Source organism: Epinephelus lanceolatus, chromosome 8 (assembly GCF_041903045.1).
Source record: "Epinephelus lanceolatus isolate andai-2023 chromosome 8, ASM4190304v1, whole genome shotgun sequence".
NCBI lineage: Eukaryota > Metazoa > Chordata > Actinopteri > Perciformes > Serranidae > Epinephelus > Epinephelus lanceolatus.
Window position 1 is genome coordinate 26,615,922 of NC_135741.1, and position 26,959 is coordinate 26,642,880.

Consider the following 26,959-nt stretch of genomic DNA (forward strand, 5'->3'; position numbering starts at 1 on the left):
TGAATTGTTGAATTTTCTTTAACAATTTTCACTGCTTAATTACATCATGAACATGTTCGTACTGTACAGCTGAAGTCATACAAAATTCAAAAGCAAAGAAAAAAGCAAAAAGTCAAATATTATTCGAAATATATAGATATAAAATATATATCTAAATGTAGACGGTTGATAAGCTGGAGAGCAAAGACGTCTCTCAGGTGAGCTCGAGTGTGTGCATCCATGAACCTCAGTCATCATCAGACAGCTCCAGGTCTTCCACCACATCCTCGTCTCCTTCTGCCAGCTGTATCAGAGCAGAGGAGGACAGCGGCCGAGGAGCCTTGGAGGCCTTTCCATCTCCTTCCTCATCATCATCATCATCATCATCCTCATCTAGAAAACAGAGAGGAACCATTTTAACTTCACATTCAGCCAAATGGGAACACATGAAGCCCAGCAGGTATCAAGAGGCAAATATTTTATTTGATTTAAGGACATTATGAAGGCTTATCTTAATATGTTTATATACCATTCTCAGGAGTTACAGCTGTTGACAAATACATCAACACTCATATCTCCTAAATACTACATTATATTGCATTATAAACATTTATTAAAGTATATACTGCTTATAAATGCAAAAGTTTTAAGTGAAATGTTACAGAATCAGTGAATTTATTTCCTCAAATAAATAACATTAGTTTACCACAGTTATTCTACGTTACATTTCCCCTCAACACACTTTTATTCATACAATTTTGATGCTACACTGGTTAACTGAATGGTTATTAAGACTTGGACAGATCTATGTGGATGTGCTTTCATGTTTTGGCAGTGAAACACAAGTTGTGTTTTATTGGACATGGCTTATTTTACACAAGATAGCAGATGGTTTCTGTTCTGTTAACTTGTACATAAATTATTAATTTGAGGGACTGATTTGAGTAATTGGATGGTAGGAATTTCTGTTCAAGGGTTATTCATTTTAAAGGTACGATTTCCTAATTTCAATTAAAAAGGTAGGGCTGCAGCTGGGGATTTCTCAGTTTCATAAATGGTTAATCTGTTCATTTTTTTTTTTTTTTTAACTAAATCTATAAAATATCAAATTGCTTGTCCTGTCTGACACACAGTCAAAAACACAAAGATATTCAGTTTATAACAATGTAACACTATGAAAAGCAGCAAATCTTCAGATTAGAGTAGATGAAATCAGAGAATATTTAACAGTTTTTGCTTCATTTTTGTGTTATTTTTTTGCTGGGAAAAAAAATTAAAAAATTCATTTATTGATAAAATAGTTGCAGAGGAATTTCTTGTTGACTGATGAATCGATTAATTATTTAATCTTTGCAGCTCTACAAAAATCAAGGCTCCAGACCAATTTTTTCTGCTTGTAGCACTCGTGCTCCCAAATAAATGTTTTAGAAGCACCAGCACAAAATTTAGGAGCGCCACTTAAATTGACATGCTACACAACCAGGGGTGAGAATCACCAAAAGTCCCACCGTATGACATTATCACGATACAATATTATTGGGTATTGTGATAACATATATTGTGATTTCTTACCTTTTTCAAATGCAAACTAAGTCCCCAAAGGAAAACTTTGTTAACATCTGTTTTATCTAATAAGATAATGGTTCCAATCTGTTCATCTCATGTTATTTTTTTTTTTTTTTTGAGGCAAAATTGTATCTGGTGGACTGAAAAATCTGTTGATTTTATTATTCTAGTTGACTTCCAAAAGTTGAATTTGTATTGCCAATAATACTTATTTAAATAATAAAAATACATAAATATAAAAATATATATGTATAATAAAATAAATAAATAAAATAAAAATGATAGCATATCGGCACGCTAAAAATATTGCAATACTATGCTGTATCGATTACGCAACACATTCACATTTTTCCCCATCTTACCTGTATTAATGATAAACGCTTTTTGTAAGAAATATTACAATTGGGGTGCCGGTGGCTTAGTGGTAGAGCAGGCGCCCCATGTATAAGGCTGTTGCCACAGTGGCACTTGTCTGTCCTATCCATTAAAGGCTAAAAAGCCCCCCAAAAATATCTTTAACAAAAAAAAAAAAAAAAAATATTACAATTTACAGAAATAGTGTAGAAATAACAATATGCTGTTGTATTTTAAAGGAAAAAGTCAGACTTTTTATTACTCAGCTCTGATTTTGTGTTCACAGTGAACATAGCTGAACGTATCAATGTTTACACCTCAAGTATTCATGACTGTAGCTACTTCAAGGTGCACAAATGTGAGACTTTACTTTTTGGCAATTTTCAAAATTGATACAGTAAAAATGTTTAATTTTGAGACTGCAGGAAGTCAGATTTTTCCTTGATTGAAATTTCATCAAATTTAAATTTCCCTCACAATTCATTACGAATCTTTTGTTTATTTTGGTCACAGGTGACACATTATATACTTCCTATGAAAATAATTTAATTCATCTTATTTCCATGTATGTATTTTATATATACTTTGTGTTAACACCTTATTTTAAAAAGTGGACACTGTCACACATCCTGGGCTGTTTAATGCATTTACAATAAAGGGCAGAATACAGAGGGCACTCCGATTTTAGTGGTGGCTGGTTTGACCACGGAGATGCGAGTGATGACTAGCCTGATGCAGAAACATCAGACGCTGCCTCTGGACAACTGGAGAAGCGCAGGAGGCCAGGATTTGATCCAGCTTGGCTGACGTAGAAAAAGACTGTGGTCAAACTAGCCGTCACTCACATCTCCACGGTCAAACCAACCGCTGCTAAAGTTGTAGACAGACTCGGGCAGAGCTGAGTGAAGACTTGGCGATGGGGGCAGATGTAGTAACATCGCTCGTGAAGCAATACACACATCAAATCTCACTACTCTTGTTAACATGACACATGATGATTAGGTCTGGGTCATTTAAAAGATTATGATACCAGTACCTTAAAGTGCAACCGATACCGATAAAGTACTTCATTCGATACCCATCATGTGAATGGAGTAGTGTGTAGTGTGGTCATACATTTAAACGTCTTGGTGGCATCTCGGCACGCTGAACCGCCAACTCCATCAAATACAGTGCGCTCAACTTCATCACATCACAGACTGTATGGACTGTGGCTGCTGCTGGAGTGTGAGCTCAGCCCAACAGTTACAGTACAGTAACAGTTAACAATGGTTGGTGAGAGTCCGCCCAGCAACACACACACAGTGACAGGACTATAGGTTAACATCACACGGCTGACGTTACCTAGTGATTATTAAAAGATTTAACAACAGAGTCGAGCTGTTTTTGTGTCAGTGTGATTTTTTTTTTGGCACGGCTCGGCTCTTTTAACAGCTCAGTGTCGGATGTTAGCATCTGATGCTGTGTTAGCTCGTGTTAACCAGGCAGACGTCGAGGAGAGTGGCTCTAGAGACAGCAGCAACAGAAAGTTTACTGATCCGGCTGGAAGGTCTGGGATCTGACCTCAAGCGCAAAAAGGATCGAATGCAGGTATAATTTGACAGGAGCTGTTTCAATACTACTTGGTAGTGGGTTATAACGGGTGATATCTTTAAGTTTTCGAGTTCCGATACCCCGGGGAAAACCAGGGGGAATATTTACAAGTCGCTCCGAAGTTCCTAACTATAAAATTGAGTAGCACTGTCTCCAAAAATAGCAAATTGTGACTAAATGCAGTCTGGAGCCCTGAAAACTATCTAAACTTTTACCCCTAATACCTGCCAGCCCCCATAGTGATGGATCTGTATATAAATGCAGTGGTGATATTGTAAGGTGATACAGTCTCCTCTGAATACTAAATGAATAGACACACTGCAAACAGCACCTCTGTTAGTACTACCAGTATGCTTCCTTTGAGACACTGATGTTGTACCAACCTGAGTCTAGGCCTTCCATCCCCTCGTCATCGCTCATGTCAGACAAATCTTCAAGATCATCATCATCCTCATCATCATCTGACCCACGGCGGCCCTTTTTCCCTGCAGGAAGACAGAGAAAATCATCACACTGAATTTTGTCTGTTACTTTCTTCACACATTCCTAACTTTGTGTTGGTGCATCGCTGATGTCTGAGGACTTTGGAGACACCTATATGTGGGCCAGGCATCAGAGGCAGCTGGAAGTGTCTATTTCCTCCTGAGATGGAACTGAGAGTCGATTACAGACGCCGCTGCTGCTGCACAAACACCCATGACAGTTTACTACCGGCAATTTCAGACATCTTATGCTCACGGCCTAAATATAGCAAATGGAGATAGCAGGCAGGTTCCACAGCTACGAGGATGATGGGAGAGTGTGTGCTGGTGTGTGCGTTTGTGTGCACCGGAGAGAAGTTGGGAGTTTGTCTGCATTTGTGTTGTGGTATACTCAGGGTACAGCATGTGTGTGTGTGTGTGTGTGTGTGTGTGTGTGTGTGTGTGTGTGTGTGTTGTCTCGCCAAAGGGACAACTGGAGTCCACAGGCTTTGAAGTTGAGGTGTGATGAGAGGCTGGGGGCGTGGAGGAGAGAGAAGCAAAACAGAGCTACTTCCTCTGTCTGCTACACTGCGAACACACACACGCAGTTATACAACAAGTGCGCGCACACACACAGATAAACAATGTCTATTAAAACATCAGGTACTTCCCTTCCAATCTAAAGTTAAGATGACAAACATACTCTCACTCTCTCCCACCCTCTGCTGCTCACATGGTGCCAGCAGACTTCAGCAATACCTCAGAGGTTGCCCCCAAATGACCTGAAAGACTTTACTTGCACATACACACACACACACACACACACTCACACACTCAGAAATCTAAATCATCAGCCCCCTCCTCTCAAACTCCCCCTCTTTCCGGGAGTGTGTGAGACCACAAAGAGCTTTGGTGAGCTGCCCAAAAGCTTTTGGCTCTTCAAGACTGGACGACAAGGTGGTGGGTGTGCGCTCGTGTGCTATCACGGAGATGTGTGTGTGTCTTTGTGTGTGCACGTGTTGCGAGGACATGCGGGGGCAGCTGGTTGAAGCCCACAGAGCCAGAAAGAGAGAGCGAGAATGAAAGAGGGAGCGAGGAGTGGGAGCGGCCACCTCTGGCTGTTCCACTGGGCTGGTTTGAATTAGGAACCCCCGCTGGGATCCAAGCCTGTACTTCCTGTCGGGGGGTTTCAGCTCGTGTGTGTGCGCACGAGGGGTGGGAGGGGTGGAGGAAAGATGGTCGAAAAGAGGAGGGGAGGGGTGGACAGAGTGAGAGGCGGAGGCCCGCCGCTTGCCGGCAGCTGCCCATCCGTTTGTGGGGACTCTCCCCACAATGAAGTCCAGATGCATTAAAAAAAAATCCCCCTGCCGCCTACTCCTTTCCTCTGTGACCTTGCGGAGGGCTTTATTCTGTTTGGAGCGTGTCCGAGTGTAAAGCTGTAAAGGCGAGGGTGCAGCTGCCTGCGACCTGTGGGCGACCCCGACAGGACGAGACACACTGGGGATAAAGGAGGATCAGGCTGACGGCTCCTCTGTGCTGCGTGATAAGCAGAGATTTTCACTACAGTTTGATTTGAGCTCAGTTCCTCAGAAACTGCCTCTGTGGATGTTTTAATAACTCAGAGCGTTGCCTCAACTGTTTTCAGGTGCTCTGCTTCTTATAGTCAAATCTTAAAGATAGTGGCTGTTGCAGAAACAGAGATAACAGCCCAGAAACAGACTGAACTGTCATCACCTCTTTAACTTTGCACCGCAGAACACCAGGCTGTAACAAAACACAGCCCCCTAGAGGCCGAGCCATCATAGCTTCCTGAACTCCTTAGCAGGCCAATTTCAACGTGTGATTGAGTGTGTGCGAGAGTCAGCTTGCCTTTGATTTTGAGTCCTCCGTCATCTTCGTCTGATTCGCTGTCAGACTGAAACAGATCCTTGAACTCTTTCTTGTCTTCCGCCTTCTTCTCCTGAATCTTCTTACGTTTGATCTCAGGGAGGTCCAGATCCTCCATCTTTAAAGAACACAAACAGCAGAGTGAGAACATAAACCTGCCTTCAGTGCGTTAATGATGATGATCATCATCATAACATAATTGTTCTGCCAGTAAAATGTTCCCCTGTATAGCATGACTGTTTCATGATTTATGTAAGACAGCAACTGTTGTGGGTAACAGCGACATTCATAAAGACAAAGCCAGAAGTGATTCACGATGACTGAGTGGGATGAGGCAAATGTTGGTGTGTGTTTTTGGTTGGACGGTTACCCTGTCTTTGCCAGAGATCTCCAGCTGGATCTCCTTCTCCCTCAGCTTCTTCCACTGGCTGTAGTACCTGCTGAGGGGAGTCCCCTCCTCCTTGACCTGCTTCTCCAAGGCCGCCTGACAGAGGACAAAGTGATTAAAATGTTGTTGAAGAATGAGTTTCTCCAATATCTCAGATTGTAATCTTTTTGTAGAATCTATAAAGAGAAGCCTTTCAGATTATCGCTACTTAATACACACACACACAAAAAAAAATCTGCGATTAGTTTGACAGATATTGAGATATGCGTCGCAATTTCACTAGTAATGGCAATTTTTGCATTTTGTTTTCACTGAAAAAAAAAAAAAGGATGATATGATTTTGCTGGGGTCTGTACCAAGCAAGCTTGTTACCCGTTGCATCTGGAATATGATTTGTAGGCCGGGACATCTCTGTAGCACCACAATAATTAATCTATGATGCATTTATGATTTTTCCTTTATCAAAAACTGCAGCTTCTGTGATTTGGATATTTCACTTGGCTATACTGCTATTATGATAATCATTTGATTAATTGTACAGCCCTATTTCAGAGTTGAGCTGCAGCGATTATTAGATTAGTTTTCATTATTCATTGCCAACTAATTTGATACTCAATTAATCTGTTTGAGTAATTTTTAAGACAAAAAAGTTGAAATTCTCTGATTCTAGCTTCTTAAAATGTGAATATTTTTTCTGGTTTCTTTGCTCCTCTATGACAGAAAACTATCTATCTTTGGGTTGTGGACAAAACTAGACATTTTAGGACATCTTACTGGGCATTGGGAAACACTGATCAACATTTTTGACCATTTTCTGACATTTTTTAGACCAAACAACCAAGAAAATAAATCGACAGCTTAACTGACAGTGAAAATAATCGTTAGTAGCAGCCCTACTTTGACCAGATTTATCCAGGCTCTAAAACAATCTCACTACATGTGACTTTCCACCGCAACTTTACATCAATTGACCAGGAGAAAGAGATGGACAGACAAGACAGCATGAGGAGTCAGAAGATGTGGAAAAGACGGATTGAAGGTGCCTGAGAGGGGAGACCAGCAGATCTTCTCCAGCCCTAAAGGTCTTTGTGGATGATATTGATTAGACCCAATCACATTATCTGACCAACAAATCCAATAGAGCGAACAGACCGCAGCCTCCTGCGCCTGCTAGCTTAACACATTTACCACAATTTGCCATGCTGCTATTAAGATGTGTGACATGTGGACACACTCACTCACTCACACACACACACACACACACACACACACACACAAAGACAGGATAACAAAATCAAAGTAGAGAAGCTACTTCTGAATTCAGCCTCGACTCAAACAAACAAAATGTTTCCATATACAGGCAGCAGAGAAAGACAAGCGACATCAGAGTGCAACCTGGATGGAGGCAGGGCATCATTAATTAGGCTAGCTCTCAGTTTGGGTGACATGTCAGCGGGGGGCTGGTGGCCGGAGGGGGGCCGTGGCCTTTTCCACAGCAGCAGCAAGGCTGTCCCCTCTCCTTCGCCTGCGGTGACACCTACCGCTGCCACGATGCCAGGGAGTGGATGCCATGGCGACAGCCTCCACTGAGCAGAGAGCCGTGGCGACAGGAGCTGGCGCTGCCGCGGTGCCGTGCTGTCTGTCTGTTGTACTTTGTTAAAACGCACACACACACTTCCATGTGTGTACGCACACACATTTTCTCATCATCTAAATTACACAAAGACCATCCTCTTTAATTTCATCCTTAAACGCTCTTAAATATTAATCAGCATTACATGTCAAGACTGAGCAGCAGCGAAGCCACATAAAAGCCACATAAAAGCATGTTTGTGTGGACAGGTAGCATACAGAGCGAGCGAGTCAACACAGAACACACACTAATGGCTGCTCATTAAGGCAGAGAGAGGCGCCTCTGGTTCAAAAGCCCATAAGAGCTTCCAATAACCACAAGGTCATTCTTAACCAGGCTCAGAGTTTATACAGGGAAGTGGCCTCCATTATCAGTCGCTGACTGCAGGGCTCAACAGTCAGGACTGTTGGATGGCCTACAGACTCAGGTTCAGCTGGACAAGAGCCCAACAGAGAAGTTTCTGGTGAAAACTTATCTTTGCCGCGCAACTGGAAAACACTGCTCTCCCTTTGATGCTTCTTGAGAACATTCAGATAAGACACCACCTACGAGTCAGTGCTGAGTGAGGCCGAGAAGCGAAGTAGTGTGAAGCAGACATGACTAATCTAAACAATAAAAATAACAACATTTACATCATGTCCCACTGTTGTGGAAACAACTGTTCTATTTAGATAAACACTGAGTCAAACTTGAACTGATTATTAAAGATTTCTGAGTCAAGTGGATTGAACTGGCTGATTGGTGTCAATTATTGTGAACATCAATCAAACCCACTGCAGACGCTGACACCATCTCACTGAAGCTGGCAAAGTGACAACACACAACTCCTCATTAGGTCTGATTTATGGATTTGTAAGAAGGATTAATGGACGGATTTCCCAGCCTTATTTATTTTCAATCTGAGTTTGGTTGACCGTCTTATAATTATAGTTACTGTGAATACATTTATGTTACGTTTACTTCAGCTGTGTCTCAACTGCAAATAAAATACAATAGTGAATAAATACTTTTTAGAGTAGAGTGATTTAATCAAAGATGAAAATTTCCAATGAAATGGTTTAAAAAGTATTTAATTACAAAGTTGGGGTGGGCGTTTTATAGATTATATTTGATGTATCGCAGCTTGTTCCACGTGGGATGTGTAAAATTGCTAAAAACATTGAGTATAAAGTGTCACGTCATTTTTTTCAAATCACAGCTATGAGTCTTGCGTTTCAGTTCTCTCGTTCTCTCCTATGGTTCTCTCCCTCTCAGAAACTCACAAAAAAACCCTCACAAACATGATACATCACACACACAGTCCCCCGCCCATCCAGACCACTCTCTCTGCGGTGATAGTGCATGAGCAGGCGAGGCGTGTGCTTCTGGATCCGCAGGGTTCCAGACCACGACTGTTTGGATGCATTTTACGACCACGAAGCATCAATGTGACTTGCATATATTGTTTGTATGAAATACAAAGTTTCTAGTTTGTTTCCCACTTAGAGTGAATAAATCATCATGTTTACTGGCGCCGCTGTAACGGTTAAACTGTCTGCTGACTGCTAAAATCTAACTGCTGACCGAAAGCTTCAAGTTCACAGTAAAAACATCAACACTTTCAGCAGAGATGAGCCGGGTGCTTCTGGATAAAAGCACCAGTGGTTTCACTTTAATTTATTAACTGATAACAGCACTTTATTTTACTTTGTGATATAACTGTAGCTCTTTTATTTAACTATACTGTGACTGTAGTTTATTTAGTAGTTTAGTATTTTAGTAGTCTACATAAGTGTATCGCGATATAGCCTAAAAATATTGCAATATTATATTTAGCCATATCACCCAGCCCTATTTCAACTTAATGAAACTCTTTTTTTTACCTCTTTAACTAAAACGCAATATAAATAAATAAATCTGTCACATTAGCAAATGTGCCGTGCTCACCTGATGAACAACAGACACACCAAACCAACATAAAAACAGCTAGTGGAGACAAAGGCTGGCTGTTGCATCACCTCATCTCCGCATTCACAAGAATAAGACAACCGAGGTCACAGTGACCTTTGACCACCAAAATCTAATAGGTTCACCATTGAGTCCAGGTGTATGTTAGTGCCAAATTTGAAGAAATTCCCATGAGCCATTCTTGAGATGCCGCTTTCATGAGAATAGGACGGACAACCTGAAAACATAATGACCCAGGCCACAGTTATCCCCGGTGCAAAGGCATAAAAAACCGACTGGGGCCCACTAGGCCATGAACACCGCTGGTACAAGTGGTGAAAGATGCTCGCCAACAGCCCATCACCAACCATCAGCTTGTTGTATCAGGGCCTTTAAAGTACAGTTGTACCGATACCAGTATCGGAAATGCCTTCGATACTGCCTAAAATGCAGTATCGGGTATCGGTGAGTACAGCCTATGACCAATCCGATACCACGTAAGGCCTCACGTCATTACGCATATGCACGCTACAGGCAAACGAAACGGAGCGGAGTTTAAAAAGCATTCTACTGTAGCCTTTAAAATGTCTTTTTTACCAAATTGTGTGGCTGCTCTTTGTGTGTGTGTCTTGATCTGTGTCAACACTGGATAATAATAATAAAAAAAAGTTTTATGGCATTCATTCTACTATTATGTATTAATTTCTTAATATTTTACATAGAGTTTAAGGAGTTGAGACACAACAATTTTTTATTACATTATTTTTTACATTTTTATTTTACGCGCTGGTATCGGATCGGTACTCGGTATCGGCAGATACCTAAGGTTCAGGGATCGGAATCGGTATCTGGAAGAACGCTGCTGTAATATTTAACACTGTTTGGGTTTTTGATGTGAGTGATTTTATCCGTGCTCAACTTGAACAACATGCAGCCTCTCCAGACACTTTTGAGGTAACCACCAGGTGCTCGGAGCAGTCAGATGCATCAAGTAAGTAGAATACATGTGGTACGAGAGCTAATACGGTGAAGTAATAAAACAGCCTGTAATTACTTGTCACAGTTTAATAAATCTGTTGTTTTCACTAAGTAGAAAAAGCAATAAAACAAGTGTCTTCCATGACAACGGTAAATCATAAAACATGTTGCATGACCCAACAATTATTAATACTCACCAGAGCTGTAAATTATTTTTCACTGATAACTTATAACTTTACAGTATTATAACCCACTAGATATTATCAAATCTTGAATAAACAATACACAACTGACTTATGTAATCACAAAACTGATGAATGCACACAGGTTTTACAAGTCAGTTCAAAAAAAGACTCTGAAACCTTTGATAGCTATGCCTTATTTCAGTCCTTCTTCATCTATAAATGACTGTTTCCTGTGCAGTGATACACTCTGAAAATAATTTTGAGTCCCTGGGAAGATATACATGGAAGTTATTGAAAAAACTGCAATTATTTTCTATCAAAAAATTTATTTAAAATAAATGAAGTACACATTAATATGATAAGTGTTAATGTGTGAGTTGGCAGCGGCACCAAGTCACGTGCACTGGTACATGTAGAGCTGAGAATTGCATGCACTGCTCAGAGTTTTGTGTATGTGGTATTTCAAGCCATTAACTTCTACATTTTAAACCATTACATTTTGACACATTTTATATTATCTTATACATATGTAATCCTTTATTTTTATTATTTAGGGTCATCTTTATATATGTTTTGATGGAGAAGCACCTGCCTGCATTTACAAAAGCAATTTAAGTTTCAAATAAACTTTATCAGAAACACAAGAGTCAACCTGACGAGACATATGAACGGATGGAGGAGGTAAAATGAGGACTCTGCAGAGGCAGCCTGTGAAATCAGGACAAGACAGTTTCCCCCTTGCATCCCTCCTCTTTCTCACACACACACACACACACACACACACACACACACACACTCACCACAGCGGTGGCATCGGCCACTCCGAAGGCGGCCTTCTGTCTTCGTCCTGTGATGTGGCTGCTGTTCTCCTGTACCTTCTCCAGCAGCTGGCGCACCGGCTTGCAGTAATTGGCCACTTTGCATTCCTTCAGGAATGCTTTCAGCTGCAGGGACATGGAGGGGGAGTATGAGAAAGGAGGAACCTGTGTAAAAAAATCTTCCAGTCCGCCCATACGGTGTGTTCAGGCAGAGCAGAGGAGGGTTTGTGGTCGTTTTCCCTGAGGGGAGCACATTCAGCCTGGCAGGTTTCAGATCCTGAACCAGATCCTGAATCATCTTTTCAGACAGGTTTCAAACTCTGGAAGTGATGTTCACTGTCACTGCTTCCTCATTAGTTTTGACTCAATCTATGTTACTTGTGTACCTGTGTGTGTAAACTCTGGGGGAGATAAGGACATTTTATTTCTCAGACCTAGATTCTTCAGGCTCATTCCAGGATCACTTTAAAGGTTGTGTTACCTGAATGACGGTGGGCAGGGCGAGCTCTGGGAAGCCGATGGAGCTGGCCTGAGTGTGGAAGTATTCCAGGATCAGGTCATACAGCTGGTCAATCAACCCATCCTAAAATGCAACAGCAAGATAGACGATCAATACTCATCCTTGAGACACATTTGTAAAACTTCAGTTCATCATTAGACTCTTCACTGTGCAAAATCACAGAAACCAAAACACATGAGGACTGACATCTGCATTAGCATTTCACTTGTTACTAAGGATTCATGACCGACAGCTTAGCCTAAACCTGTTTCAGACCTCTGAATCATTGCACACAATCTCTGATGTTTGGTGACGGCCCACTGATGGCCATTTCTTCTGGCTAGAGAAGCAATCAGAGCTCAGTAGATATGACTAAAGAATGAAATCTTGCCACAAAGATGATCAGCTACTGAGCAACATTAATGAAAAACAGTGACAGAAACTTGCGATAAGCATGGATGTGATAGAGGCAGCTGTACAAGGTAAATAAGTCTATGTACAAAAAAAACAACTAGTAATATTTTTCTTAATCAATGAGAAAACTAGAATTTCTACGTTGTTTTTTTTTTTTTTTTTTTTTTTTGCCTTTGCCAACCAATCGAGTTGTAGTTGCAGTTTACATCAGTGTCTGTCCAGATTCATATATAGCCATGACAGTGGATGGAGGATGAACACACATCTTCCCCCGGCAGCACAGAAGATCTCTACAATCCGCGCAGTTTAGAAGACCAAATGTCTTCCCTTCTGTTCCCGAGATATGGCGTTGAGTAATGGCCAGAAGGGAGTTTTGCAGGTTTCGTCGCAGTGACCTTTGAGCTTTTGGATATAAAATGTCATCACTTCATCATTTTATTCAATTAAACAATTGTGTGAAAGTTTGTCATAATAAGCAAATGAATTCTTGAGTTATGGTTATGTTTTGTGAGGTCACAGTGACCTTTGACCACCAATATCTATTCAGTTCATGCCTGAGTCCAGGTGGATGTATGCGGCAAATACGAGGAAATTCCCTCCAGGTGTACTTGAGATATCACGCTCACAAGAATTGGACGCATGTATGTCGAAAAACACTGCCTCCCGCCACAGCTGTTGTCAGCGCAGAGGCATAAAAAGTTAAATCACTACTACGGGGTCCACGTCAACTGAAAAAGCCCACAGTGGGACAGTTAGGTCACTCGCTATTGATTGGTCAGGGCAAAACAAAACACAATAACACCCAAACAGAAATTTGCTGTACTAGAGACATAGTTGCCTCTCATTCTGAACACAAATGAAGCATTCTCTACCCTGTGCACTAATAACTGTTCAGGTTAAGACAGATCAGTGCTCGTTTAGTCAGGTCTGCTGTGTGTCTGCGAGGCAGGGGTTCGTGGCAGCTGCCCAGGTGACAGCAGTGAAAACAGCCCTAGCAAGCAGAGTGCGGGGATAATCCCAGAGGGCCGTGCTGCAATCCTCTTGGCTTCAGGACTGAGCGTGGTGACAGGGGGCCACTTTCAGCGCTGCCCTCAATCCCCTTATGTACACACGCAGGCTAACACGCAGTGTGAGGGAGCGACGCGAAAATAACATTAACTAGGACCTGAACCACTCATCTGATCAGCTGCTGCTCCTTCTCAGCGCGAGAAAGATCAGACGCACCGACACAAACAGAGTGTCACAGTAAATACTCCTCCCAAACTGTGGAGGAAATAATCTGTCTGCCTATCTACCCTCACAAATCGTGGATGACAGTAGTACTTACCTTATAGGCTTTCTCCATCAGGTTGACCTTGCTCAGCTTCAGGATGACAGCAAAGTTGATGGGTTTCTTGCTCATTCGCCCTGGTTTCTTGTTAAAGTCAACCTGTTGAAAGATCTGTAAAAGAAAGGCATAAACAAACAACAGTGTTGAACTCAGACCCAACTGCTCAGGAATGCTCAGTTTTATTGGTACTATAGTAGGCTTGGCCGGCATCCCTGTTCTAAGCTATACCAGGGTATGTAAAAATCCCGACGGTATGATTTTGACTCCTGTCAAAAATACAGATGCCCATCTTTCAGTCTGTCTCTTTGACCCACTCTGCCCCTGGTTTGCACCAGCATTACACCAGCTCAAAACTAAAGGCCGTCGCCTGGAACGCCTTTATGCTAAAACTGGCCTTGTGGTGTATAAAGACACTCTTGCTCCTCGCCTGTTTTCTACGGCCCAGTGTGACACCTTTATGCTGAAAATATTCACCAGCAACTGACCACATCTAACAATACTAACTACAGTTCATCTGATTTGCTTTCTGTGCTTCCCCTCTGCGACTGTACATTCCTCCCCTTCCCCTGGTCTTGTGCCCACATCTGTCATATTCCGTCTGATTTAATGGTGACACACATATTGATGATGATGATTTTATACCTAGAATTCCTAATTATGATACTGTCTAGTCATTTTTATTAACTTTCTTTGTATATTACTGAATTGTTTATTCTATGATTTACGGATACATTGCTACTTGTTTATTTTACTGTGTCTTGTAAGGTGTCCTTGAGGGTTCTAAAAGGCGCCTATACATTAAATGTGTTATTGTCTTTTTATTAAACTTAATTAAACTAAAAATATTAAACTTGTAAAACTAAACTTTCGATGAACTTAGTCGCCACTGACAGGTGAAGTGATTAACGCTGATCATGTTGTTACAGTGCAATGTTCTGCTGGGAAGCCTTTGGTCCTGGCATTCACGTGAATGCTACTTGACGCGCTCAACTCACCCAAACACTGCTGCAGACCAAGAACCCCCCTGATGGCGATGGCCCCCCCAGCAGGACAATGCACCATGCCACACTGCAAAAACTGCTCAGGAATGGCCTGAGGAACGTGACATTTGGAGGTCAAGTTGATGCCTTGAGCTTTTTGTCATGATCCTCGGGCCATTCCTAAGAAGTTTTTGCAGTGTGGCATGGTGCTTTTTCCTGCGGGGGGGCCATCGCAAGTGGGAGTTGTTGCCATTAGGGGGGGGGGTTACATGATCTGAACCTGTGTTTGGGTGGGTGGAGCACATCAAGTGGCATCCACATGAATGCCAAGACCAAAGGTTTCCCAGCAGAACACTGCACTGTAACAAGATGATCAGTGTAGCTCACTTCACCTGTGAGTGGATTTAGTGTTGTGGCCTATTAGTGTACATACATATATATGTGTGTGTACATCACTCAATGGCTACCAGGCATCAGAGTGATGTTTGAGAGTATTTCAACTAAATAAACAAAATGAATTCTCAGTGCAAGCTATGTGACATTACCTTCCGTATCACAGCTAATCTATACAGACCCCACAGCTCAGAACACCAGGCTAACACCTCTACCTAACTCGTCACGCTGCAAACGAGCATATGACCGAACATTAGCTTGTTTCAGTGTTTCCCAATAAAGATGCCTAACCTGCTCTGTGCGTCAGCGAACAGACTGAGCAATGCGTCGCTTCTTTGAAAAACTGCTCACGCTGGCTCTATTTTTGCGAAGCTTCGTGCACCTCAGCCTATTTTCAGAGCGACAGCAAACCATTGCCTAGGCTCGCTCAGGGCTTGATAGGTTTCCTGAATGTTGCTATCGCTTGTAGCAAATCTGGACATTTTTTAACAAGTTTCGATCACTTGCTGTGTGCTAGGAAGATGTGCTACCCTAACCCTGTTCTTTTTTTTTTGCACGTACAAGTAAAAATCTAATGTGACAACTCAAATATAGAAATTACTTACAATGCCCATCCCTAATGTACAGTGCCTACAGCATGCTCAGATTATGTTTGACAGATATTTACATGTTCACTGTGTGTATTCAAATTACAAGAATACATAATTTACTGGTGAAGTGGGTTGGTGTTACAGGCCGGTGGAAAGAAACTGTTGTGGTGTTGGCGTACAGTGTTCTGTAGCGCCTCAGTATCCGAAGTTAGCTTTTTATACATTTGACAAATCAACATTTTTCTTCTTGTCACTTATTCATAAGGTCAACATAAGGAAACCATGTGAACAACCACAGGTACAGTGTACAGTAATATTACATCAGCATCCCTCTCCTTTATGATAATTATCATTGTACACAGTTATTTTACATATTGCAGTGTTACCGAGATGACACATTTCTATCTTAGTCTGTGAAAGTACATTCTAGCCAGCGTGTGGGCTATTTGTCTACAAGCTTCAGCTTTCACATCTGCCCACAATGCGCAAGTGAATTTCTGTCTTGTATTTGTGTATCAAGCTATTTCTGACTCCCCGTATCTCTGTGCGTTTGTGTGTGTGTGTGTGTGTGGTCGTTACTGTGCTCGGTTCGCGCAGCAGAGCAACGCTCCTGGCCGGTGCTGTCTGTACAAACATAGGATGTGGTGGCGGTCTGCGGGGGAGCCAGGGGGAAGTGGGAAGGCATGGGCCAACCCTGGTGCATGCACGCACACACACAAAGGCGCACACACACATATACACGCACAGCTAGTGAAGCAGGAAGCTCCAAATCATACACCCCCCTCAGAGATGCGAGAACACACACAGGCACAGACACACAGGAGGAAGGGGCTGCTTCTGCTGCTCTAATTAAAACAGTAGCAGCGTACCTCAGCCTGCCTTTAACAGTGCTTTAACAAGGGGAACAGTAAAGGAGAAAAAACACAGGAAATATCGTGCGTCACAAATAAACACGGTTTGCTGTTGGGGGTTAGGGGAGGGGGCTCGGAGTGTGCACGGGGAAAAAGAGGTGGAGAGTGGGCCATAAGCAGAGAGGATGTGGTGTGCACAGCGTGTTGGGACCAGAGTGTAAACCACAACCGAGTCTTTATCACTTTGGTGAAACTGCTGCATGCCCATACACACATACATACATACATGCTTATAAAACAAACACACACAACAGGCATGCACTGACCAATCTGAGCGGGCCGAGCCAGTTGCTGTTGCCAGCACACTGCTCTCCTCCGGCACACCACAACACCGCCCCGCGGCATGCATACACACTTGCACATTTGCACACAAAGGACACACAGACCGCACAATCACGTGCTTAACACCTGACCCAGAGAAAATGTTGTCAGTTGGTGACCTGTGATTGGTCTGATAGCAAAGATCTCTCTCTCTCTCTCTCTCTCTCTCTCTCTCTCTCTCTCTCTCTCTCTCTCTCTCTCTCTCTCTCTCTCTCTCTCTCTCTCTCTGAGCACTCTCTCTCTCTCTCTCACCTATCCTTCAAAGTGTTTCCTCCAGGGCTCCTTCAGTTGTGGCCGTTGAGACCAAAATGCATTTCATACGCCACTGATGTTTTCCACAGCAAGCCACCGACGGAACATTTCATCACATCTACCTTTTCACTGTTTCCGTTTCTGACAAAGAAAACCAACTGACTGTTGTTTGTTCTGCATCATTTCAAACTATCTGAGGTCTCTCAGTTCAGTGAAATGGTGAGAGAAACATTTTTAACTACTGGAAACTTGACACAGGCTGCACTGATCCTGTCAGATCCACATTTATCCACTGTGACCGCTGGTTTCTGGAGACGACAGGAAGTCTTACCTCCAGGAGGAAAGGCAGGACCGGTACAAATGTGTTGGTGCTGCTGGACAGCAGGGTGAGGGCTCTGCAACAGTGCATCCTCAAAGGGTAATATCTGGATGTGGGCACCAGCCTGTTCAGGAAGAGAAAACCGTGGTCAGTGTCTCCACCTGCTGTTGGCAAAATGTACAGTGACACAGTGGTTTCACACCAATAAGTGAGATGTTATGCTGCATATAAAATTAACGTCAGGATGCTGCTGAAGTTTCTCTGCCACAATTTAATAAAGTGACAGTTGATAACAAATTCTGACACCATTATCATTATCTGTGAATAAAAAAAATAGGTACTACATGAAGCTTTGTCCAGTATTTCTTTTTTTTAAATATACTGTATGCATACAAATTCTCATATTTTTAGGAATTTGGTTATCAAAGAGTACTCGAGCTACAATGATTAATCGGTTAGTTAACTGTTAAATTAATCTGCAATTAATATTTATAATCAAACAGTCGCTTTGAGTAATTTCTTACGGAAAAAAATAATTAAACTCTCTGATTCCAGCTTCTTATATGTGAATATTTCCTCGTTTCTTTACTCCTCTGACATGAAACTGAATATCTTTGGCTTGTGAACACAACATCTTTGGCTTTGAGAAACACTAATCAATATTTTTCACCATTCTCTGACTAATCGATTAAATAATCTACACGTGAATCACCCATGAAAACAATAGTTAGTTATAGCCCAAAAGAGCAGTGACAATGATATGTACTGGAGGCAGGGTATTTCACAGCTGAACAATAACCTTAGAAAGTATTCTTAAAAAAAACAAAAAACATACATCACAGTATTGCGATGTTTTCATGCATTTATTTTCCGTGACCACTTGCCCTGTCAGGGGTCGCGGGGGATGGAGCCTATCCCAGCTATCATTAGCCCTTTTTACACTGCCAGATTTTCGGCCAATGTTGGGCCGTTTTGCCGGCAAGCTGCAAGCGTTTAGACACACAGAGCCGGATTGGCGAGTTGATCCGTGGTGCCCAATTTCCCGCCGCATAGGGGTAAACATATTGGAACCTTTTTGGTTTAAAAAGAACAAGGTGCCCTTCCGCACATGCGACCTACTGGCGTTGGATAAACAGGAAACAGCTGAGAGCAGGAATAAGCGAGCAGCTAGTAGCAAGAGGGAAACTCAAACCTGACAGACACTGTAAAGATGAGCAACTGGGGAAACAAGGAATTGCGCACCCTCCTTGCCCTTGCAAACGAAGAGGCCATTAACCGTCAAATGACGGGAACGGTGAAGGACGGGCCGACTTAAGCCCAGCATACACTGTACGATTTTTGACCGGATTGGACCCGATTTTTGAGACGCACGACCTGCCGACGCTCGGGACGGATTTCCGCTTCGTCGTGCGTCTTTTGCCGTGCAGTGTGTGTGGGGGGGGGGGGGATCATCTGTTCCAGAACCACGGCCGACCAAAATTTCTGACATGTCAGAAATTTTGGTCGGCCGGCACAGACATTCGCAGTTGAAGCAGAGCCACGAGCCGATTCGACAACGTCTGTGCATTTATCCCTCACTACGCCTGCGTGAAGACATAGATCACCATGGCGACGCGTCGGTGGACTGTAAATATGGAGGCCAGGTTGGTTGAGCTGTGGCAACAGTATGAGTGCCGGTTCGACATTTCTTCCACCTACCACGACCGCTATCAACGAGAGAAACGCTGGCAGTAGATAGCCAATATTCTTCAGCTGCCTGGTAAGTTTTTTTCTGCTCTCATTTTCAAGCAAGCGCAACAAACATACAAGCTAGCGCGCTAGACGAGATACAACACACACACACACACACACACACACACACACACACACACACACACACACACACACACACACACACACACAGAGGGTGCACCCGGCTGTGGCCAGCTTACCTCCAACTCTCATTGTAAAATCGACAAACCATACTGTCCACATCTCTCAAGCCATCTGCGAGTCCATATGCGCCGACGCCTCTTCTTTTTGGACGTTTCGGCACACAGTATAGCGAAAATCATCAAAGCAAACCGCTTGTCCTGCTTCGTTGACAACAACGGCACTTCCTGAACAAATCGGAGCTTTCAAATGTATCTTTATTGACAGCTGTCAACGGGCAGGACAGTCAGCAGGGGCCGACGAGCCGTTTTCACCCGTACAGTGTGAGCTCTCTGATCGTGCTTGATAACCGGAATGTACAGTGTGAGCACATAAATCGTGAGCTTTGGCCGCACATCGCAGACGATTCACTCGTACAGTGTGAGCTGGTATTAACAAGATTTTAAAAATCGTACAGTGTATGCTGGGCTTTATTGGCAACTGATTCCGGCTAGGCAGAGAGCAAAGTGGACTTTACGACAGGATCGCAGAAGAACTGACCAGCCGCGACTTCCCTCCCACGTCACTGTTTACGTCACACGCTGAGCTACACGTTTTGTTACTTGCTCACGCCCCCCATTGCCCCAAATAAGGCGCATTCTGTATAAACAAAAGTAGGTGTGCGGCATTTTGCTACACTCCCCGATTTTGTTTTTATACTGCCAATGCTGAAAAAAGACTGATTGGGCTTTCCTGCAAATTTGCACAACTCCTGTTTAAAAAGGATGTTTTTATTTTACCTTGAGCCCTTTTACCACTTTATGTGCATGGTTTTTTGTGTATCATCATATTCGCCATATAACTCAATATTGACATGTCTGTTGGTGTTTAATAAACGAATAAAGAAAAGAGTAAATGCATTGTGGCTAACTCTTTGTATCTATCAGAAGTCTGAGGAAGAGCCTGGTGCTTCAAACTTTACACAGCATTACAATTCTTGTTAAAGGAGCTACTTGGTGTGCGGATCCGTTTGTTTCAGCGCTTCACACCCGTCACTGTTTAAAATTATTCGCTCCCACCCTCCATGACTGTATTTTCAGCAACACTGCAATCCTCTGTGCATAATCTCGCCTTATTTATCACTTTTTGCCAGCAGCCATTCTGTCACTCAAACAGTACTGTCACAGCAGGAGACCCTTTATTCTCAGTTCTGCGCTGTTCATTTGCTGCTGTGAGCTTTATGTCAATGTGTGAAGGTAGTGTTGATATGGAGTTCAGAACAAAAGAAGCTCTGCATGAACAAAAACGCAAGTGTGATTTGGGAAGAGTCAGATCCATAGATCCACAACTTTAAGGTTCGTCAGACACTAACAAAAACTGTACAGATACTTTTGCCCTTCTAGTGGTGAACATTCCAAGGACGAAATAGATTTTGTCACATAAAAACACCTGAATAATCAATTATGACTAAAGATTGTTGTATTTTAAATTTGGCAAGTGCTGAGATTTTGTTTAGACCTGAAACAAGAAATATTTTGATAATTGAGTCATTTTACAAATTTGATTCTGTTGCCTTACTTTACAATGAACCAAATATCTTTGAACACAATTACTCCACTGCATGAAACTTTAAAGGTCCAGTTGTGGGATATAGTGGCATTGAATGGTGAGGTTTTAAAACTGAAACTTCTCCCATGTGCCAAGCCTGTAGAAGAACTACAGTGTCTGATGTGAAAACGCTAATCACAAATGGCCTTATCCAGAGCCAGTGTTTGGTTTGTCCCTTCTGGGCTACTGTAGAAACAACATGATGGATTTCATGGAAGATGACCTGCTTCGGCTCATTTGAGGTTAATAAAAACAAAATAATTCTTAGTTTCAAGTGATTATACAACAAAGAAAACAAAACTATGAACATTATATTCCATTTTTAACAATAAATCTCCCTCCATCCTCCACACTAGACCTTTCAGACAACTTGAAATGATAAAATCGCATATAAATACACTTACTTGATGGTGCCGTTTATGACTTGGCAGAGTGGATAGATGAGAGGTTGGAGTACATCACTAGGGTGCAGGGTGCTGAGGACTCGACACCACAGGTACAGACAGTGGATATACTGCCAGTTATACACAGATTGGTACGTTTCCTACAGAACATACACAAGGATGGTGTTTACGTAATGATGTGCTCCTTTTTGTGATGTGTTGTGCTTAGGAGAAAAACAATCAAGCAAGAAAAGTCATTAACATCAGGCTGGTATGTTTAACATGAAAATGCCAGAAAGAAGCTTTTTGCCGCTCTTTTTGCTGCAATATATTAGATGTTTAAGTCAATTTAAGTTTTTAAGAATAATATGAAAATAATCTTAAATCACTCATTGTAAATTGACAAAAAAGTCTTCCAATACCTGTGTCCCTGCCATCCAAGGAAGCATTTCAAATGTGTCTATAAATGTTAAAGTGTGTCTCTTCAAAGCGTTCAAAAGTGCAAAAGCTGACTATCTGCCTGAGCACGAGACTCCCTAAAACCTTTCACTCGGGGGCAGCGTGCGCATGATGTGCGCTCTTGTCGGCTTGCACTGAGTCATCTAGTCAGTTTTTGGATAAGCTAGCAAAACTGTGTGCTAAAAAGTTCTTTATTAACCTAATCTTAACCCCAAGATCAAACCTACAGGAGTCCTCATGTCTAATTGTAACTTCAAACAGAGACTTTTTTTATTTTTGCTTTTTGTTATCATTAATTTGTGAAGACACACCTATTTTGCACCGCAGTGCTGCTGGCAGGCTGCAACAATGACTAAACTTCCCTGCAGATTTTCAAATGACTTTTACATGACTGCTGATATTGTATAATTGATCTTCATAACATTATACTGCTAAATATGCACAACTAAACCATGCTAAAATATACTGATCACTCATCAGTTTAGAAATTAGAGGAAAACATGAACAGTATATTCTGTATGCCTTCATACTTCTGTATTATTCAGTCTAGTTTGCCTCATCTTCCAAGCATTAGAAATAAAATTAGCCTATACTTGACAACTCAGTCAGATTTCTCATTTTCAGCAAACCAAAATAATTAAAGCGTGCACTGCTGCGTCCTGCAAAACTACACCCATCCAGTAGAAATACCAAGTTACAGAGTCTCCAAAGTACATACACACAGTCAACAACCAACCTTTTTCTTCATGGTCATGGCATTCCTGAGGTGAATGGCCAGCTGTCGAATGTAGATGAAGGCGTGCTGGTAAGTGGTCTGTGTGTCCAGGGAGTACATCTCTGTTAGAGTCCGCTGCATGAAGTTGATCATGGGCAGCGCGTTGGGAGATGTGAACTTACAGTTCTGTACATACGAAATGTACATTTGCTGCAAAGAGAAAGAAAAACATTATAAGCAGATGAAAGACAGATGAAAATATGAACTGGTTAGACAAGCTAGGTGTGGTGTGAAGGATTTGGAACGAGCATCAGATTAAAAAGAAAAGAAACTCTCTTTCAAGAAACTGCTCCACGCAAATCCTACTCCATTTTACATCCAGTCTGATCCTGTATTACTCTGCATTTAGCTCACCTTGAGAATAGCGTTCAGGTATGTTTCCTGCTTGTGTCTACACATTTTGTTGAGGGCCAGGAAGGCTAGAACCCGACTTGTCTCCTCCCCCGTGCTCCACTGCTTCATCAGTTGCTACACACAAAGACATGAGTTGGCTCATTAAAACTACTTTGCTGGGTTCAATTAAGGATAAAAATGCATGCCATCCTGTGGTAACTTATGCCTTACCTTAACCAGGTGACGACACTGTTTGGGTAGACAAAGGTAATAAGGTACGAGCTGGTTGGCATGCCTCAGGACAGCACTGATGACTGTGGCCTCAGTTAGACAGGATAACAGCTGCAGGTGGAGAGTGAGACAACAGAGATGTTTTGAGGAAAACAGAGGAAAAGGATGAGGGAGAAGAGGGGGAAAATATGACATATACAGCTCTGTTAAAAATGAATCATGTTATGTTCAATGAAATATTAATTTCTCTGCATTTCATCTACTGAATGTCGTCCTGTCTAGCCAACAAGATACAAGAGGCAGAACTCAAAGGGAGAAAAGCACAGACAGACACAGAAGCCACTTTCTCTTATGAACTTTGGACAATCAGGGAATCAGGTCCAAATGTGATCCAAAGTTTCCCTTTCACACATGCGGCACACAAAAGGAGACGGTCAGTGTCAGAAACTTCTCACCAACTGGAAATTTTCTGTTGGGTTTAGGCGAGGGGGTAGTGCCTGGGTAGCGTGTTCAGGAGACCGTGTTACACCACGGTCATGTAGCCGGTTTGTAATTTGGTGATAAAAAACAGAGTCTCTTCCTGTTCCTTTGATTTGCCTGACGATTTCAGCTTCGGTCACTACCAACTGAAGTTTCTGAATCTCCTCGTCTCTCCACTTAGACATTACCTTTGCTGTCTTTGTGTAAATGACTCATGTTCCTGTTCCTCTTCACCTTTAGATGTTTGTTTTCTTCCAACTTCATGTGAGCTGAATGATAGAAATGTCATCAACACACCCACTCACTCACTGAATTCTCTAGATGATTACCTGTTCCAATCACACATGAGATCAATCTGACATTACACAGACTTTGCGTTGGGTAGCTGGCAGGGTAAAGTCTGTTCAATGTCCATTTTCAACTGATTTGGACATCTGCGTTCTAACATACAGCTCCTCCAGGTTATATCAAGATCATTTCAGGCTTGCAGTGCATGTGTAAAAGGGGCTACAGGAGAAACACTTTAAGTGAACAGCAAAACAAACCTGAACTACTCCACTGAGATACATCTTGATGTCAATCTGATTCTTCTGCCACCTTGGACTAGATGACGGGAGCACTAGCCTAAGAGCAAAACAGAGGAAACAAGTGAAGTGAACCGTCTTTCCACAGCTACATTTAGACTATCAAGATCAAGCCAGAAAATGTGATATGCATTTCATACTTTTTCTGGTCTTTCTCTGGCTTAAGGTTGAGCATCCTCTGCAGGGCCACATAAATATCTCTGATACAGAACAAGACCAAGGCGTTGAACACTGCAGACAGGACAGGGAAAGAGATATTTATATATATTTGTTGAGTGTAGAATGTTTAATTATATTGTATCATTTAAGTGCACGACTCTCAATTTAATACATTAAGATTAATTAAATATCAAACTGTGTATTTTCATTACAAATCAGTGAAACAGTGCAGTGTTGAGGTCGTGGAGCTGAAATAAAAGCTTCCCGTTTTTGCAACCATATCTGGTTAATCTTGAAAATAATAATCTTAAATAACCTTGTTATTGCTGTAAACCACTGGTGTTTTGTATCATGTGCACTGTTAAGGTAGGATCCTGATATGCTTTAATATGTTATAGTCAATAACACAAATATAATAAGTGCCTATACTTTATGACTTATGATTACTCATAATGTGCAGGCGCTCTTTTAATTCTACAAAAATGTATGAAACAGTGACATCACCACAATGCCAATTTCAAGCTTCATTGCTACACCACTGATATTTACGCTGAACATTTTAGAATTACTACAGGGAGCACTTAAAAAAAAAATACTGCTATAACCCAAATTTTAACAGCAACCTAAACAACATTTCAATATGTGCTGAAAGTAAGACCTAATGCTTTATTGGTAATGACTGATATGTGCCAAGTACTGAAAGCTGGCATTAAATATCTGCTCAGTTATGTATTTTTGATCAGAGAGTTCCTAAATTAAATCAGATTGTTGCAGAGTCTTGACTGCATTTTATTTACAGCAGTTACTGTAAATATTTTTATAATTAAAGTGTATCATCATAGTGATGATGCTATAAATTTTCAATCAAACTACTACAATTTAAAATCATATATCCAACATGGTGTTTTACCTGAGCTGTCGGCCACTTTGTATCGACACTGAGTAACTCCTTCACCCTTAGTTGTAGCCACAGCAGCCTTAAATGCCTGGGTGACCTCTCTAAAGAGACGAGCTGTGGGTTCCTTCTTCATAGCAGCTTTCCACTCTTCAATCATTTTATCTGTGACTTTGATAGACTCCTTTGCCTTCTTGGATTTCTTTGAAGCTTTCTGACCCTCCTCATCATCCCCGTCCTCATCGTCACCAGAGCTGGCCTCCTACATGCAAAACACACCACTATGAAGATCTTTGTTTTCACAAGAGAAGTCATCATGACCTCACACACTAGCAGCCGGCCTACCTCCAGTGCAGATGGCAACTTGTGATACTTCTTCTCATCCTCATCCTCAGAGCTGTCTGTGTCATCAAAGTTTAGGAGCGTTTGGTCGTTTGCTTGTAAGAACTTGTAGAACTCTGGATCTTTGTTCTTTAACCTGGACAGCTGCTCCTTGTGCTCACTGGCCTTGCCTTTCTTTTTATCATCCCTATAGAGAAAACACACGAGTTGACTGTCTGGCCTTGAGAGGTTTTGATGTTGTTATAACCAGCATAACAATGATATTATGTATAAGAACTATCTGCAAAGGACTCACGTCTGAAGGGCTGCAGATTTCAGACCTTTCTTCTTGTTCTTTTTATTGAGTCCATTCTGTTTCTGAGTCTCTTCTTCAGATTCACCTTCAGAGTCAAAGCCTGACTGCATGAACTCATCCACACTGAGGTCTTCCAATTTCCTACAAAATAAAAGACAACAGTTCAACAGATGAAATAAGTTGGCCAACATGTGGGAGCAATCTTCAAACATCTACAGCGTCCAGCTCCAACGAAAACGTTTTATTGGTTAGCTGCCAGCTTGGCAGTTAACTAACTGTAAAAGTCTCCATTAACATTCATCAACAGTCCATTTCAAAGAGAATATATTTCACATGTAGCTGGCGTTTGATGTAACTAAGCTAGCCCCAACAGTAAGCTAGCATGGGTAGCTGGGACGCTAGTTCAAACAATATTAGCTAAAACGAGTCTTTGAAACGCTACAAATACACCGACTGGACTGACAACACTTTGACTTATAAAACGATACAAATTTGCCGTTAAAACTCGTCATACAGAGAAAAAAGTAAAGAAAATAGCCACATGCCTCTTCTGTTTAGCTGCCATGCTGGATCCAAAACGTGACACCGTCAGACCTCAATACCCACAATGCCGCGGTGCAAAACGAAGGAGTTGGTTTTATGTTTCACGGGTGCTAAACCGTTAGCTAGTTTAAACATGTAATGAAAGTGACACAATTCTTTTATTCAACTGTTGGGGATTTTTTGTGTTAGTTTTTGATAATATGCGTAACCATTATAATTTGTTAATATCGAAATTTAATTCGAA

General features: G+C 41.9%; 1 protein-coding gene across 1 annotated transcript; it reads right to left on the reverse strand.

Moving 5' to 3' along the window:
- Window positions 1-26,855, reverse strand: noc2l (NOC2-like nucleolar associated transcriptional repressor). The gene is made up of 18 exons (XM_033628015.2): window positions 26,718-26,855; window positions 26,173-26,313; window positions 25,881-26,064; window positions 25,551-25,797; window positions 24,622-24,712; window positions 24,443-24,521; window positions 23,418-23,528; window positions 23,208-23,321; window positions 22,815-23,003; window positions 21,641-21,780; window positions 17,790-17,901; window positions 14,009-14,122; window positions 12,250-12,351; window positions 11,751-11,894; window positions 6,211-6,324; window positions 5,823-5,958; window positions 3,876-3,977; window positions 1-372 (listed from the first exon to the last, which is right to left on the reverse strand). The coding sequence occupies exons 1-18, from the start codon at window positions 26,735-26,737 to the stop codon at window positions 227-229; spliced, it is 2,286 nt and encodes a 761-aa protein (XP_033483906.2). The 5' UTR covers window positions 26,738-26,855; the 3' UTR covers window positions 1-226.
- Between the last annotated feature and the right edge of the window lie 104 nt (window positions 26,856-26,959).

Bases quoted from the DNA above. Each gene is read 5' to 3' on its own strand.
- noc2l (XM_033628015.2), bottom strand. From the start codon at position 26,737: ATGGCAGCTAAACAGAAGAG. The intron at 25,798-25,880 runs GTAGGCCGGCTG...TTTTGCATGTAG, and splicing joins AGTTGCCATCTGCACTGGAG to GAGGCCAGCTCTGGTGACGA. The intron at 23,004-23,207 runs GTGAGCTAAATG...TTCTCTTTGCAG, and splicing joins ACCTGAACGCTATTCTCAAG to CAAATGTACATTTCGTATGT.